Here is a 17,052-nt window from a genome sequence, read left to right as displayed (position 1 = left end):
AGGGAGATAGAGAGAGAGAGAGACTGGCTGGGTAGAGAAGGGGGTTGGTGGGGAGATGAGGTCAGCATCCTATGAGAGAGAGAGAGAGAGAACATCAGGAAACGAGGTCTAATGTCCGGAGTTGTCATGGAGTGAGGGCGAGTGTCTGGTTGTTGAGAGGGTCAGAGCAATGGGTCCAATGTCTGGCCAGAGAGAGGATAATTAATGAAGTTCAACATCTATTAAATAGCTAGCTGAAATTTATGTGTGACTCCTGGTGACTTGGGTGTTGGGTGAGCCTTTGGTTAGGAGAGATACTTTCGCCCTGTATCCCTGCAAAACACATATCTTCAGAGAGGCGGAAGAATCACAGTATGGGTGATATTTGGTTGGTGGTTTGCATGGATCAGGGACATGTTTGGTGGTGGATAAAGTCACAGTCATAGAGACATACAGCATGGAAACAGACCCTTCGGTCCAACTTGTCCATGCCGACCAGATATCCTAACCCAAACTAGTCCCATCTGCCAGCACCTGGCCCATATCCTTCCAATCCCTTCTTATGCATGTAACCATCCAGATGCCTTTTAAATTTTGCCACTGTACTAGCCACCACCACTTCCTCTGACAGCTCATTCCAAACACGTACCACCCTCTACGTGGAAAAGTTGCACCTTAGGTCTCTTTTATATCTTTTCCCTCTCACCCTAAACCTATGCTGTCTAGTTCTGGACTCCCCCACCCCAGGGAAAAGACTTTGTCTATTTATCCTATCCATGCTCCTCATGATTTTATAAACCTCTATCAGGTCACCCCTTGGCCTCCGACGCTCCAGGGAAAACAGCCCCAGCCTATTCAACCTCTCCTTGTAACTCAAATCCTCCAATCTTGGCAATATCCTTGCAAATCCTTTTTGAACTCTTTCAAGTTCACAACATCTTTCCGATAGGAAGGAGACTAGAATTGCATGCAATATTCCAAAAGTGGCCTAACAATGTCCTGTACAGCCACAACATGAGCTCCCAACTCCTGTACTCAATACTCTGAACAATAAAGGAAAGCATACTAAACGCCTTCTTCACTATCCTATCTACCTGCAACTTTCAAGGAGCTATGAACCTCCACTCCAAGGTCTCTTTGTTCAGCAATACTCCCTAGGATCTTACCATTAAGGTGTATAAGTCCTGCTCAGATTTGCTTTCCCAAAAATGCAGCACCTCGCATTTATCTGAATTAAACTCCATCTGCCACTGTTCAGCGCATCGGCCCATCCGATCAAAATCTAGTTGTAATCTGAGGTAATCTTCTTCACTTTCCATTGGACCTCCAATTTTGGTGTCATCTGCAAACTTATTAAGTATGCCTTGTATGTTCACATCCAAATTATTTAATTAAATGACAAAAAGTAGTGGATCCAGCACCGATCCTTGGGGTATTTCACTGGTCACAGGTCTCCAGTTTGAAAAACAACCCTCACCACCACCCTCTGTCTTCTACCTTTGAGCCAGTCCTGTATCCAAATGGCTAGTTCTCCCTGTGTTCCATGACATCTAACCTTGCTAACCAGTCCTCCATGGTGATCCTTGTTGAACGCCTTACTGAAGTCCATGTATAATGTCTACCCCTCTGCCCTCATCAATTCTCTTTGCTACTTCTTCAAAAAACTCAATCAGGTTTGTGAGACATGCTTTCCCACGCACAAAACCATGTTGATATCCCTAATCAGTTCTTGCCTTTCCAAATATAGGTACATCGTGTCCTTCAGGATTCCCTCCAACAACTTGCCCACCACTGATGTCAGGCTCACTGATGTATAGTTTGCTGGCTTGTCCTTACTACCCTTCTTAAATAATGGCACCACATTAGCCAACCTCCAGTCTTCTGGCACCCCACCTATGACTATCGGTGATGCAAATAGCAAGGGGCCCAGCAATCACTTCCCTAGCTTCCGACAGAGTTCTAGGGTACACGTGATCAGTTGTTGGGGATTTATCCACTTTTATGTATTTCAAGATATCGAGCACTTCCTCCTCTGTAACATGGACATTTTTCAAGATGTCACCATCTATTTCCCTACATTCTATACCTTCCATGTCCTTTTCCACAGTAAGCACTGATGCAAAATACTCATTTAGTATTCAAAGTTTAGGAGATTTGTAGCTCGGGTGCTCGTTGATGTAGTTCTGTTCGCCGAGCTGGGAATTTGTGTTGCAGATGTTTCGTCCCCTGTCTAGGTGACATCCTCAGTGCTTGGGAGCCTCCTGTGAAGCACTTCTGTGATCTTTCCTCCGGCATTTATAGTGATTTGTACCTGCCGCTTCCGGTTGTCAGTTCCAGCTGTCCGCCACAGTGGTCGGTATATTGGGTCCAGGTCGATGGGCTTGTTGATTGAATCAGTGGATGAGTGCCATGCCTCTAGGAATTCCCTGGCTGTTCTCTCAGAACAGCCAGGGAATTCCTAGAGGCATGGCACTCATCCACTGATTCAATCAACAAGCCCATCGACCTGGACCCAATATACCGACCACTGTGGCGGACAGCTGGAACTGACAACCGGAAGCGGCAGGTACAAATCACTATAAATGCCGGAGGAAAGATCACAGAAGTGCTTCACAGGAGGCTCCCAAGCACTGAGGATGTCACCTAGACAGGGGGCGAAACGTCTACAACACAAATTCCCAGCTCGGCGAACAGAACCACAACAACTCATTTAGTATCTCCCCCATCTCCTGTGGCTCTACACAAAGACCGCCTTGCTGATCTTTGAGGGGCCCTATTCACTCCCTACTTACCCTTTTGTCCTTAATGTATTTGTAAAAACCCTTTGGATTCTCAATAACACTATTTGCCAAAGCTATCTCATGTCTGTTTTTTGCCATTCTGATTTCCCTCTTAAGTATACTCTTACTGCCTTTATATGCTTCTAAGGATTCACTCATTTTTTTTTAAAAACTGTCCCTGGTTCATTTTCTTATTTTCTATAGTAAAGATAAGAACAAATAGAAGCCACCCAACTATCATTAATCATGCTGCGCTTGCATTTCTGGAATACCTGGTGACTATTCTTGCTGAGGACATTACTGGTAACATTTGAAATATCTGACCCATCAGAGAAAGTGTCTCACTCAGAAATTGTGCTGGTGTCACCCTTTGTGGTTTCAGAGTTTGAGTGTTATTACGAAATCAGCTCCATTCATTGTGAGTGAATTCCTCAAGTGCTGCCCTTGTGAAGCTGCAGGATTGCCTCTTTATGATATATATCTCCATTCTAAATTATCCACTTGAGGCAGTCATGTGCATGGGACTGGATAGAGCTGGGATGAGTCACTTAACGTGAATTGGGTTCCTGATTCCAGATTTCAAAGGCCGGTTGATACTGCCCTGTGACCCGCCTGTAAGTGTTACCCATTCTCAGGATCCTTCCACTCACCCTGTTCATATTGAACATGAAGCTTTTCTGATCTTAGTCTGTACATTCTTGTACTCAATTTGCTCTCATTTCACAGAACATGTCCAGACTGGAACACTTCAGTTCCATCTGTCTGAGCTGGACTGGATCCCAGAGCTGAGAGTCAGATATCTGAGGTCTTGTAAACGCACTTTGGATTCACTTCCTGTCCAACTTTATCACTTGTATAAGTGGCTAAGGTGTTGAAATCATCAGCTATTTTATTTTAAAATGTTACCAGATGGTCAGTCAGGATTATACCAGAGCTTTTGGGGCGGCATGGTGGCACAGTGGTTAGCACTGCTGCTTCACAGTGCCAGAGACGTGGGTTCAATTCCCGCCTCAGGCAACTGTCTATGTGGAGTTTACACATTCTCTCTGTGTTTCCTCCCACAGTCCAAAGATGTGCAGGTTAGGTGAATTGGCTGTGCTAAATTGCCTGTAGTGTTAGGTGAGGGGGTAAATGTAGGGGAATGGGTTGCTCTTTGGAGGGTCGGTGTGGACTTGTTTGGGCCGAAGGGCTTGTTTCCACACTGTAAGTAATCTAATCTAATCTTTTAATGATTTATCCCAAAAGGAAAAGGTGACATTGGTCTAATTGTTAGCCTTTGAAATCATCCTCCTGAACTCAAATTGATTTCCTCCTAACATTCTTTCTCCATGTCTCTCTCTTTCCTTCTCTCCCTACTCCATCTTGTCAACCCAACCATGGACCTGCTCAGCTCCGTGACTGCACTCTCTGATGTGGTTTATAAACTAACTGCAGGACTTGTCCCTCGCCTAACATGTTCCTTGCAACCTGCAAGGAAATCGCCATCTCCACTTATTCTTTACTCTTTCCTCACCCACCTCCATCTTCAGCATACAATCCAAGCTTTTTCTAGCTGCAGTCAGTTCTGAAGAAGGGTCACTGGCTCTGAAACATTCACTTTGTTTTCTCTCCACATATTCTACCAAACCAGCTGAGTTTCTCTAGCTATTTCCATTAAAGTCTGGTTCTAAACATTGTCAAAAGAGCTGAATTCCAGAAATGAAGTGTGAGTCGTTGCCATTACATAAATATATTACAACTTAGAGAAAGCTCTCCATTGATTGAGCTAAAAGCAAAAGAAGTAGGAGTAGGTTATCCAACCCTTTGAACCTGCTCCACCATTCATTCAGCTTCTTGTTGATCTGAATTTCCTGCTTCTTCATAATTCTTATAGATTAAAATGTCTCACTCAGGCTCCACTGCTCCTTGTGTAAAAGCATTCCAAAGTTTTTCATTCTTCTGAGAGAAGAAATTCTTCCCCTTCTCCATCTTAACAGCAGATAGCTCAGTTTAAACTATTCACTTATTGTCGACTTTCCCATGAGGGGGCTTCCTGCGAGCATCACTGCTGTCAAGTACTGTCAAGAACCCTAAGTAATTGAGCCAGATTGCCTCTCATTTTTCTGAGCTCAAATTTGATTTTCAGGTACAATGATAATGTCCCTGCCTCTGGACCAGGAAGCCTAGGTTTAGGTCCCCACTGCTCCAGAGGTCTCTTATACTATGCCTGACCAAGTTCATTAAAAGTTATCTGTCAAAGTGGTATAAAAAAGTGGTGTCTCATTTTCTCAGGTTGTGAATGGTCTTTGGCATGTTCACAACAATATCATAATGCCCACCCTGAGGAGCATCTGCAGCATTGCCCATGGGCTGAGATGATTAGGAAAACAGAACATTGGCATTTATTGCAAGGGGGAATGGAGCAAAACAATAGGGTGGGTCTCACCATAGCTATATTTGATATTGGTGAAGCCATACTCAAATGCTACCTATGATTTGGTCTTCTTACTTCATGAGAGACATACTTACATTGAAAAATCTTCAGCATCTGGAGGAAAGTCCTATTTGTCCACTCTATCTATCCATATTTAGCTGATAAACTCATCATTCTGGTCTCCCTATTATAGAAAGGATGTTGTTAAGCTTGAAAGGGTTAGGAAAAATTTGGAAGGATGTTGCTGAGATTGGAGGACTTGAGCTTAGGGGAGAGGCTGAATAGGCTGGGGCTTTTTTTCCTGGAGCATTGAAGGCTGAGGGATGACCTTATACAGGTTTATAAAATTGAGGGGCATGGATAGGATGAATAGCCAAGGTCTTTTCCCCAGGGTAGGAGAGTCCAAAACTAGAGGGTATGAGGGGAAAATCTTAAAAGGGACCTAAGGGGCAATCGATTCATGCAGAGAGTGATGCATGTGAGGAACAAGCTGGCAGAGGAAGTGGTAGAGGCTGGCACAATTACATCATTTAAACAGCTTTTGGATGGGTACTTGAATAGGATGGTCTTAGAGGGACATGGACCAAATGCTGGCAAATGGGATATGGGCCCAATACTGGCAAATGGGATTCGATCAGTTTAGATAAGATCTGGTTGACGTGAACCAGTGTACCAAAGGAGTTGTTTCAGTGCTGTATAACTCCATAAATTACCTATTTTCTGAATCATCAATTTACGTGTAAAGACGTTGGGGCATCGAGAGAAGGAGAGTTGGTATGAACTAATCAAAATGGAGTTGGAGGACAAAGAAGGAATTCTGCTCCTCTGTGGTGCGTTGTTCGCCCGTCACTACTTCTTTACCAAACAGTGAAATCAATCCTACAATTTGATGGTAAAACCTCTCACAATATTACATTCTTACTTAATACCAGAATGTAAGAGAACAAAGACCGTGAGTAGGATTCCGTTGAGACATCATACCATTGAGATTTTGAGTTCTGTATTTTGCATAATAAATGATTACCATTGATCAAATCACAAGACTTTCAATACTGCAAAATCACAATTTTTTGGGTGTATCAACGTTTGCTGGGGACGCGGGAAGGAGGAGGATATGGCAGAGGCGGCTCTGGTTGTTGGGGGAAGGTAATGTGTGGGCACCGCCAGCACCGGAAGAGGCTGTTGTTGTTCGGACTCCGGGCGAGGGAGTCGTGTTGAGAACGGGCAATTGTAACGGGGAAACGAGAGAAAGACGGACAGCGGGCGAGTGTCTGAAGGAAAGGCCGAGACAGCAAAGGTCGAAGGGGTGATGCTCCCCAGTAAGTACCGAGCTCGGCTGCTCGGCAACCCGGTGAGTACCATACAGTAACCATGGAAACGGAGCGCGACGCTTAGCGGGTTCAAGACGAGCCCAGGTTTCAGGTCAGAAGGTCAGTGCTGAGGGAGCGCCGCACCGCCGGAGGGTCGGTGCTGAGGGAGTATTGTATTGCGATGGCTTGGCTGGTGGTGAGAAGGGCTCTGCCTGTGAGATCCTTTATGCATGCCCGGACTCTCTGCCGCACCGCACGCTGCTCTCGAAGCGGCTGCGGGGGGGACGAGACTGTCACCCACCTCCTTCTGGAATGTGCCTATGCAGAGGAAGTCTGGAGAGGAATGCAGTGGTGTTTGTCGAGGTTCGTCCCGAGCAGCGCCGTGACGCGGGACTCCGTGCTCTACGGTCTGTTCCCCGGGACGCACACCGAGACGAACATCAACTGCGCCTGGAGGATCATCAACTCGGTGAAGGACGCTCTCTGGGTGGTCCGAAACCTGTTGATCTTCCAGCTGAAGGAGTTGACCCCGACTGAGTGTTGCAGACTGGCACATTCCATGGTCCAGGACTACGTGTTGAGGGACGCGCTGAAGCTTGGGGCAGCTGCCGCCAAGGCACGGTGGGGAAAGACCACCGTCTAACATCTGCCTGCCTAAAGAAGAACAGGGGGCCCACGCAGTTATTTGGGCTCCGCTGGCGTCTGAGCTCAATGTAATCGCACCAAACTGTGAATATGAATGATTACCCTGTTTCGATACGTAAAAAAATGGAATGTTTACAGGATGATGACATGTCCAATTGTATAGATTAAATATATATGAATAAAGTATATTTTTGAAATAAAAAAAAATTGTATTGCGAAATGTCGATTATCCGAATTTCGGATTATTAGAACAAGATCGTAAGGCCCCAGTGCTTGGATAAACTGTGTTATCCGGTATTGGATTATCTGAACATTCGATAAGGTTCGAATAATCAAAGTTCCTTTGTATATTGACAGATGGTAATCTTCGGCTGAGACTCCAAACCATGCAGTTACCTCATCAAAGTTGGAAGTAACAGGGATTAATAAATTTGTGTGGGCAAAACTGGCAGGTGGAGTTCAAGGTGGAAAATCACAGGTCATCTGCTTTGGACTTTGAGCTGTGTGAGAGAAATGAACCAAGAGAATTTTGCATATACTGTTGTCTGGTGGAAGTTTGGTACTCAGCCTCAAATTGTCAGTGAATACTCACTAATAAGTATATTTTTCCATCAAGGAAATTCCCTCTCACTACTTAGGGATTCTAAGGATCCTTGTATGCCTGAAAGACTTGATCCTAGAGCTACATTTCTATCCAATATTTTGCAGGTGTTTCTAGAAGATGGAAGTCATCCTTCGCTTGACACCATTGGCATTCCTTTTTTTGATTCCTTTTCCATACTAATTCTTGCTCGTGGGTGTTCTTGAAGAATTGTGCCCCTTCACATAAGAGTTTCCTCCAAGTCAGTTTCCTTTTGAGCAAGAGTCTTCCGTGTGTTGACAACATTGACTTCTTAGGAGAAGCATTGGAGGAGTCTTTGAAACACTTCCTTTATCCTCCTCTCATTCGAATGCCTTCCTTGAACGGGCTGAAGAAGATTTGCTTTGGCAGTTAGAACTCAAGCAACAAAAGCATGTGCTGGCCCAACAGAATTGGATGACCATGGCCTTGATGGTGGTACTGTTAGCGACTTAAAGGACAGTGATGTTAGTACACCTGTCTTCTCAGCTGATGCAGAGAATCCATCTCAAATTGTGTTGGCGATACTTTTCAAGGGTTTTGAAGTGGGGTCTATATGTAGTCCAAGTTTCTGAGACACATAGAGTTGGAAGAATGATTGTCTCGCACACAAGGTTCTTGGTGTCAACACAGAAGTCACAGTCATCAAAGACTTTCATCCTTGGGCTTCTGAAGGTGGGGATTCAACATCGCATCCAAAGTCAGGCTTAAGTGAGTGGTAGCTTTCTAGGTAAAGGAAACGTTCCACATTTGGCAGGATTTCTTCGTTGACCTTAATGGAGAGATGGACTGGAAGTTGACCTGGATGGGTTTGTAAAGATTTGTCATCTTGAGGCTGGGGCCAGTTCTCCTATATGCTCCTATGAAGGCATTAAGCAAGGCTTGAAGATTCTGTTCTGAGAGAGCAGAGATGACATTGTCATCCACATACTGAAGTTTCACAAGTGAGGTCAGTGTTGAATTTCAACTGATTGAGATTGGCTACAGGATGAGCAGAAAGCTTTTCAATGTCCGTGCCACTGGGATGCTTGTTCTTAATAAGGTGAAAAATGGTGTCAGTGAAGATGGAGGAAAAGATGGGGTGATAAGCTATCCCTGCTTGACCCCTGTCATGACCCCAAAAGGATCCTGTCATATTTCAGTTGGTGAGGACTTTCACTGATACCTTTTTGTGGAGGAGAGGAAAGATGTTGATAAATTTTGCTAGACAACCGGTCTGACTGAGTAAAAAGTCTTGGAGACCGTGTAGAGTGGTATTTCTCTAGGAGTTGCTGAACAGTGAAAATCATGTCTATAGTTCCACAGTTTGGTTGGAAGCCACACTTGCTTTCAGGAAGAGTGTTGTCAATGGTCTGGGAAAAAGCACCGAGTGAGGATTTGGGCAGCAATATTCCAATGATGGAGAGCAGGGAGATTCCTTGGTAGTTCCTACTTTGTCTCCTTCCTCGAAGACATTGGTGATGGTAGCATGTCTGAGATTGGCATAGATTTCTTCTTTTGTCCCACATTTTTCAGGAACGGTTGATGGAGATGCTGGGTAATTCCTGCTCCTCCAACTTTGAAAATCTCTGCTGGAATGCAGTCTACTCCTGCAGCTTTTCTGTTCTTCATATATCTGATGGCAGCTTCAACTTCTGCTACACTAGGTGGGAGTCCAAGAAAATCTTTGATGGGGAAGTGAGGGATTTCTTCAAACGTATGCTCAGTGATGATTGTGTCATAGTTTGCGAGTTCTTTTGAAGTATTGTCTCCATTGGAGGATGATGCTTTTTCTATCTCTCAAAAGGGTTCCATTCTTGTTCTGCGCCAGTTTTGGGTCTGTATAATACCTTGGTGGCACTGAAGAAGCACTGGGTGTCGTGCTTGTCAGCAAGGAGTTCCTTAGTTTTCCCACTCCACCGTTGGTTTTTGATTTCCCTAGTTCTTCTTTATTACTACTCCATTGCTGTTTGATGAATTGTCCTCTTTGCCTCATGGTGATATTGCTTTTCCAGCCATGAGAGCTTTCCGTTTCCTGTCAATGAGGTCTTGGATGAGTGGTCATTCTCATCAAACCAGTTTTGGTGTTTCCCAGTCTTGTACGTTTCCTTCACAGCATGATGGGATGCCTGTCTTCAGCTCTTTCCAGATTTACTCCACTCCATGAAAATACATGCTTTGGAGAGTTTGATGAAAGTTCACTAGTTCGCTTGGTTCTTGAAGCTGCTCAACGTTGAGCTTTTGTCTGAACTGTTCAGCTCCTTCTGATGGTATTTGATCGACTTTGAGAAGCGGATGAGCCGGTGGTCTATCAATGTTGTTGCCTGCATAGGTCATAGGTTTTGTAATGAGGACATCATTTTGGTCTTGGTGTCAAATGATTATGAAATTGATCCTGTGCCAGTGCTTTGATACCTCCAAGAAGTCTTGAACTTGCCTTTTTCATGGAACAATGTGCTGGTGATGACTAGCTGCCACTCCGCACACTTGCTGACCAGGAGAATACTGTTGGAGTTGCAATTCTCATCTCCTTCCTTTCCAGTGGTTTCTCTCCAATGTTGGACGTCCTTTCCAAACTTGGTGCCAAACTCCCAAAGGATGATATTTTTATCTTCCTTAAGGGTATTGGTAAGTATAGTATCCAGGGTGAAGTAGAAGTCTGAAAATGCTGTTACACATTAGCCAGACTCATGGTCCTTGACACAAGGTAAATCTGGTCTCAGTAGCAAGGAAACCTCAATGACTGGGATTCTTCCTTCTGTTTCAGCCTTCATTTGCTATTGCAACCAATGTTATCACACAAATATCTTTTGCGTGGATTGCCATTGAGGACTTGTTTTGTATTGAGCTTTGTCTGGTTCCTTCTGACATTATCGATTGGATGGGCGTTGCTAGGAGTGGAGAACACCTAATGGCATTGCTCTCTGGATCAGTGGAACACTTGAATCTCTCTACTGCAGGCGGTGGCAATCCACAGATAGGTAACCCTACAATAAGCTGGAGATAACAACAGCATATTGGTTGCTCATGGGATTAGTCAGGCTAGACAGTCCTGCAGATTTATTTTTAATGGTGATGGAAAATTAAACAACTAACTGGATGAAGACTCCACAAATGTCAATATCCAGTTCATTGGTGCATTTTCAACCATCCAAGACAACATCTTGGATGTTCAACTTAGTTTGATCCTGTGCCACTGATGCTAGTCTTCAGCCCATTTGATCCACATCATGTACCCATAAATGACTTGAAGGCACTGCGTGCAAGTTGGGTCTTCGGTCAGCGAACTGATGGAAGTTACCTTTGCTATCAAGTGGCATTGACACAACAATAACCTGCTCACTGACACTCAGTTTGGGTTTCGTCAAGGCCATCAGCTTTGGACTTCATTACAACTTTGGCCCAAGCAAGGACAACTCGTGGAATTCAAGGTGAGAGTGACTATCCTTGATATCAAGGCAGCATTTTATTTTTAAAATTTTTTTCTTTCTTTTTTTTTACAAGGTGCACAAATCTTTATTCAAATTCTCAAGGCAGCATTTTATTCAGTGTTGCATCATTGAGCCCTAGTAAAATTTAAATCAGTGGGAATTGGGAAGGTTAACTGCTGGTTGGAATCATATTCAGCACAAGGAAGGTAGTAGTCATTGCCGACCACTGACCTCAGGAGGTGATTGGAAGGGCATCTCTGCAGGTGTTCCTCAGGGTAGTGTTTTAGGTTCAACCATCTTCAACAGTTTAATTTTGATGAACTTCCCTACATAATAAAATCAGAATTGAGAATAATCATTTTGGTTGCAGAATGATCATCAAAATTCACAAATGAAACCTGGACAATACCAGGCTTGAGCTCGAAGCATTAGAATCCCTACTGTGCAGAAAGAGGCCATAGATTCTGCACCGACTCTGAAGAACATTCCTCCCAGATTCACCATGTTCTCTACCGTATCTCTGTTCATTTATATGTATCAACCAACATCCTGATACCACCTTCCATCTTGGGACATCATAAGACCATAAGACATAGGAGTGGAAGTAAGGCCATTTGGCCCATCGAGTCTGCTCCGCCATTTAATCATGGCTGATGGGCATTTCAACTCCACTTACCTGCACTCTCCCAGTAGCCCTTAATACCTTGCAAGATCAAGAATTTATCAATCTTTGCCTTGAAGACATTTAACATCCCGACCTCCACTGTGCTCTGTGGCAATGAATTCCACAGGCCCACCACTCTCTGGCTGAAGAAATGTCTCCTCGTTTCCATTCTAAATTGACCCCCTATAATTCTAATTCTATTTTGAAAGATCACAATCGACGTCTCCATTATTTCGTGAGCCATCTCCCTCAGAACTCTAGGATGTCGCCCATCAGGGCAAGGATATTGATCAACTTTTAGACTTTTTAGCTTTTCTAGCACTTTCTTTTGTAATGGCCACCATACTCAACTCTGCCCCCTAACTCTCATTAATTGTTGGGATATTATTCATATCTTCCACTGTGAAGATTGACACAAAGTACTTTCCTTATCTCCCAGCACCAGCCTTCCTGCATCAATTTGGAGCAGCCCAATGTCTACTTTTGCCTCTTGTTTGATTCTTATGTATTGAAAGAAACTTTTACTATCATTTCTAATATTACTGGCTATCCAGCATTCATACTTGATCCTCTCCTTATTTCTCTCTTTGTTATACTCTGTTTGTTTCTGTAGTCTTTCCAATCTTCTGATTTCCCAGTGCTCTTGGCCACTTTATAGGTTCTCTCTCCTTCTATGATACACTGTCGAAATACCCCCCACCCCAGATAATCATTCTTTTCTTTGGGATGAATCTCTATGCTGTGTCCTCAGTTACACCCAGAAACTCCTGCCATTGTAGCTCTACTGCCTTCACCGCAAGGCTGTGCTTCCAGTCGATTTTCATCAGTTCCTCTCTTATGCCCCTGTAAATACCTTTACTTAACTGTCACACCATTACATCCGATTTTGCATTCTCTCTTTCAAACTGTAGACTGAACTCTATCACATTATGATTGCTGCCTCCTAAGTGTTCCTTTACTTTAAGCTCTTTTATAATGTCTGGCTCATTACGTAGCACTAAGTCCAGAATAGCCTGCTCCCTTGTGGGCTCTACCACAACCTGTTCCAAACAGCATTCCATGAATTCCCTTTCTTTAGATCCACCTGCAATATAATTCACCCAGTACACCTGCATATTCAAGTCTCCCATAATCACCGTGACCGTGCCTTTCTGACATGCCCCATCTATTTCCTGGTACATCCTTGTGTCCCTGGTCCTGACCACTGTTAGGAGGTCTGTACATAACTTTTTTTGCCTTTGGTTCCTCAACTCCACCCACTTAGGATCAGAGGATGTGGAGTCTATGTCATTCAGTGCCACAGATTTAATTTCATTCTTAACTAACAATCCTGCCCCCTCTGCCCACCTCCCTGTCTTTTTGATAAGTTGTAAATCCTTGGATATTTAACTGTCAGTCTTGAACCCCCTGCAACTACATCTCTGTGATGCCTACCACATCATAATCATTCACGATGATTTGTGCTGTTAATTCATCTACTTTGTTACAAATACTATGAGCATTCGGGTAAAGTGCCTTAATGCTAACTTTCTTGACTTCATGATTTCCAACATCTCTCGTAATATGTCCTAAATTATCGTTCCTTTTTTGCTTTGTTCCTAGTCTGTCTTGAACTTAAACCCTGCACACATGCGAACCTGCTACTTATCTTTCTACTTGACTCCATACTCGCTGTCGCTTTCCCTTTCCCTTCCTCCCGACTCACAAGTTTAAAGTCCAAGTGACCACCCTATTTATCCTTTTCGCTAGAACACTGGTTCCAGATCGGTTCTGGTGGAGACCATCCCATCGGTACAGATCACCCCGGTTCGAAAGCTGATGCCAATATCCCATGAAATGGAATCCCTCTTTCCCACACCAATCTCTTAGCCACATGTTTACTTCCCTAATTTTCTTATCCCTATGCCAATTAGCATGACGTTCGGGCAGTAATCCAGAGATTATGACCCTCGATGTCCTGCACCCTGGCACCGGGCAGGCAACACACCATGTGGGACTCCCAATCTGGCTCACAAAAGATACTATCTGTCCTCCTAATTATAGAATCCCCTATAACAACGACGTGTCTTTTTGCTCCCCCCGTCTTGAATGGCCTTCTGCACCATGGTCAGCTGGCTCATCCTATCCACAGCCCTTTACCTCATACAGGGAGCAGAAATCTCATACCTGTTGGACAAAGTCAAGGGCTGAGGCTCCTCCACTCCTGAACTCAGAACCTCCTTACTTGCCCCACATGATGAACTGTCCCTAGAATGTATTTCATTTCTGGACTTGACATCATTTGTTGTGGCTGTAGAAGTTGATTCATGAGTGGCCATCCCATTCATAGCTGGCACAGATGCAAAGCATTGCCTGAGATTTACTTGTGTCTTTTCCTTCTGGCAGGCTCTCTTTCCTGCCATCTGGCCATTTTGTCCTCTGTTCTATGCCTTCCTGAATGCTTGTCTCCAAGAACTTTGATTCCAGCTAGAATTTCCCTTCTGCTGACTCTGATCTTGGCAAGCATCAGGTCTTCCTTACAAAGTTCTTGCATTGCGGGTGAGGTCAATTAATTTCCCTCCAGTAGCAAGCTTGACGTAGAACATATTTTTTATGATGAAGCCATCATCCATCCTGTTCACATGACCCAACCAACAGCGTCACTACCAACTGAAGAGGACAAGAATGCTGGGAATTCCTGTATGCTGCTGTACTTTCATATTTGGTACTCTTTGGCTAGAAGATGCCCATTATTCATCTTGATAATGTAAATGATGTTTCCCTTGGCTGTGTGGTTCTAGAACCAGGGGACACTGTCTCAGAATAAGAAGTAGGCTAATGGGGATGCAAATAAGGAGAAGGGGGCTTCTCCCTGATATAGAGGAGACCACATCAGGAGCAATCAATCAGGTTGGATGAAGTGCAGGTGAACCTCTGCCAGATCTGGAAGGATTAGGTAGTTGGTTAGCTCGCTGAGCTGCTGGGTTATCATGCAGATGTTTTGGAAAAAAGAACACCAGCAAGGACGATTTTATAAACGGTGAGAAAATTCATAAAGCCAAAGTACATAGGGATCTAGGAGTGTGAGTACAGAATTCTATAAAGGTTGACTTACATGTTGAGTCCATGGTTAAGAAAGCAAATGTAATGTGGTCATTTATTTCAAGAGGGTTAGAATGTAAAAGCAGTGAGGTGCTGCTAAGACTTTATAAAGCTCTGATTAGGCCCCATTTAGAAAACTGTGTCCACTTTTGAGTCCCACACCTCAGGAAGAACAGACTGGCACTGGAGTATGTACAGCGGAGATTCACTTGGATGATCCCTGGAATGGTAGGCCTAACATACGATGAATGGATGAGGATCTTGGGATTGTATTTGTTAAAGCTCAGAAGGTTGAGGGGAGATCTAATAGAAACTTACAAGATAATACAAGGCTTAGAAAGGGTGGATGCTGGGAAATTGTTTCCGTCCGGCGGGAATATTAGGACTCGTGGGCACAGCCTTAGATTTAGAGGGGGTCAATTTAGAACGGAAATGAGGAGACATGTCTTCAGCCAGAGAGTGGTGGGCCTGTGGAATTCACAATCTCACAAGGAATTAAGGGATGGGGGAGAGTGCAGGTAAGTGGCGTTGAAATGCTCTTCAGCCATGATTAAATGGCTGAGTGGACTTGAAGGGCCACTCCTATTCCTTATGGCCTTACCATGCTGGTAACATCATCAATGCGACTTCTGTGAAGTGCTGTTGTTTTGTCGGCTTTGATTTTATATGGTCTAGTCTGTCGGGGGTGAGTGCCAATTCGGGGTCTTCTCTGTAGCGGTTTGTAGACTGAGTTTATGTGTTTGTTGATGGCCTTTTTGGTTGAAACCAGGCTTTCAAGAACTCTCTGGCGTGTCTCTGGTTGATTTGTCCTAGAATGGTTACTTTGTCATGGTTGAATTGATGGCCCTCTTGGTCTGTGTGTCTGGACACGAGGGAGAGTGGATCATGTAGTTTAGTTGTCAATTGGTATTCTTGAAGTTGAATGGCTAGTTTTCTTCCTGTTTGTCCGATGTAGTGCTTATTACAGTTGTTGCAAGGGATTTTGTGTGCCATGTTGGTCCTACATGTTGTGGGTATGAGATCTTTAGTCCTGGTAGTGTGGCTGTTGGTTGGTATACTATCACACTACCCAGTGGTTGTAACAGCCTGGTAGTTAATTCTGATATGTTCTTCACACAGGTTAGGGTGGCCAGTGTGTTGGTAGGTACAGTGTCATCTTGGCATTGTTTGTTGGACAGGCATCGGTGGGCGAAGCTAGTGGAGCATCCATTGTTAGCAGAGACTTTGTGTAAGTGTTTTTCTTGATCCTTGTGCAGTTCTGGTGTGTTGCAGTGTGTCACAGCTCTTTTGAATAGTGTCCTGACACAGCTTCATTTATGGCTATTGGAGTGGCTGCCATTGTAGTTCAGGATCTGGTCTGGGTGGGTTTCCTGTATACTTTTGGTTGTGAGTCCTCTGTTCTACCTTGACATCTAGGGCTGGGAGGTTGTCGTCGTCTCCTTCAACCCTGGTAAACATGATGCCGGTGAGTATACTGTTAATGAGGTGGTAAATCTCCTCCAGTCTTGTATGTTTGATAACAAATAATCAGGGGAAGAGCTGTGTTTTCAAGACTCTGCATGACTGCTTCTGCTATTAGTCCCGAGATGGAAGAGCCCATCGGTGTGTGTTGACTTGTTGAAATAGCTTGAGCATGTTGTTTCTGCTGATGGTGTTGCTAGGAGTCATTGTCACTTGGCAATTGTTTTCTTGGCTAGTGGTATGTCAGTAGAGGTGAAAATGGAGTGCCGTGACATCCAATGAAACTACAATTTAATCCTCATCAATTTTAGTGTTCGTGAGTCTGTTGAGGAATTCTTGGGTCAAATGAATGGGGTGGGTTGACCACTGACAAGGTGTTTCAGTCTTCGTTGCAATTCCTTGGCCAGTTTGTGCATTGGTGTGCCTGGTAGCGAGACTTTGGGTTTGAATTTATGTACTTTCGGGAGTCCGTAAAAGCGGGGGGCGGGGGTGTTGCAGCCTTCTGGTTTCATTCTGAGGTAGTCAGTTTTGGTTATCTGTCCCATTTGTTTCAATTTGTTCAGCGGTGTATGTAATCATATTGGCTATTGGGTCAGTCTCCATCTGTTGGCAGGTGTTGATATTGTCCAGCAGTGTCTCAGCGTATTCCTATCTGTTCATTATAATGGTCATATACCCTTTGTCGCCTGG

General features: G+C 44.2%; 1 protein-coding gene across 5 annotated transcripts in view; it reads left to right on the top strand.

Moving 5' to 3' along the window:
• Window positions 1–2,665: 2,665 nt before the first annotated feature.
• lrrc49 (leucine rich repeat containing 49) overlaps window positions 2,666–17,052 on the top strand; it is a 274,354-nt gene continuing 259,967 nt past the window's right edge. For 2 of the 5 annotated variants that reach the window (XM_043680302.2, XM_043680301.2), the window contains exon 1: window positions 2,669–6,523. In XM_043680302.2, coding sequence (XP_043536237.2) covers window positions 6,482–6,523 — 42 coding nt within the window. In that variant the 5' untranslated portion in view covers window positions 2,669–6,481. Of the gene's footprint in view, window positions 6,524–17,052 lie in introns of all 5 variants that reach the window. The other 3 variants (XM_087982210.1, XM_087982207.1, XM_087982209.1) reach the window with 3 other exon arrangements.

Source organism: Chiloscyllium plagiosum, unplaced genomic scaffold (assembly GCF_037043375.1).
Source record: "Chiloscyllium plagiosum isolate Xiang-an unplaced genomic scaffold, Cpla_swu_hap1 HiC_scaffold_42, whole genome shotgun sequence".
NCBI classification, from domain to species: domain Eukaryota; kingdom Metazoa; phylum Chordata; class Chondrichthyes; order Orectolobiformes; family Hemiscylliidae; genus Chiloscyllium; species Chiloscyllium plagiosum.
This window is presented reverse-complemented; position numbering and strand designations above follow the sequence as displayed.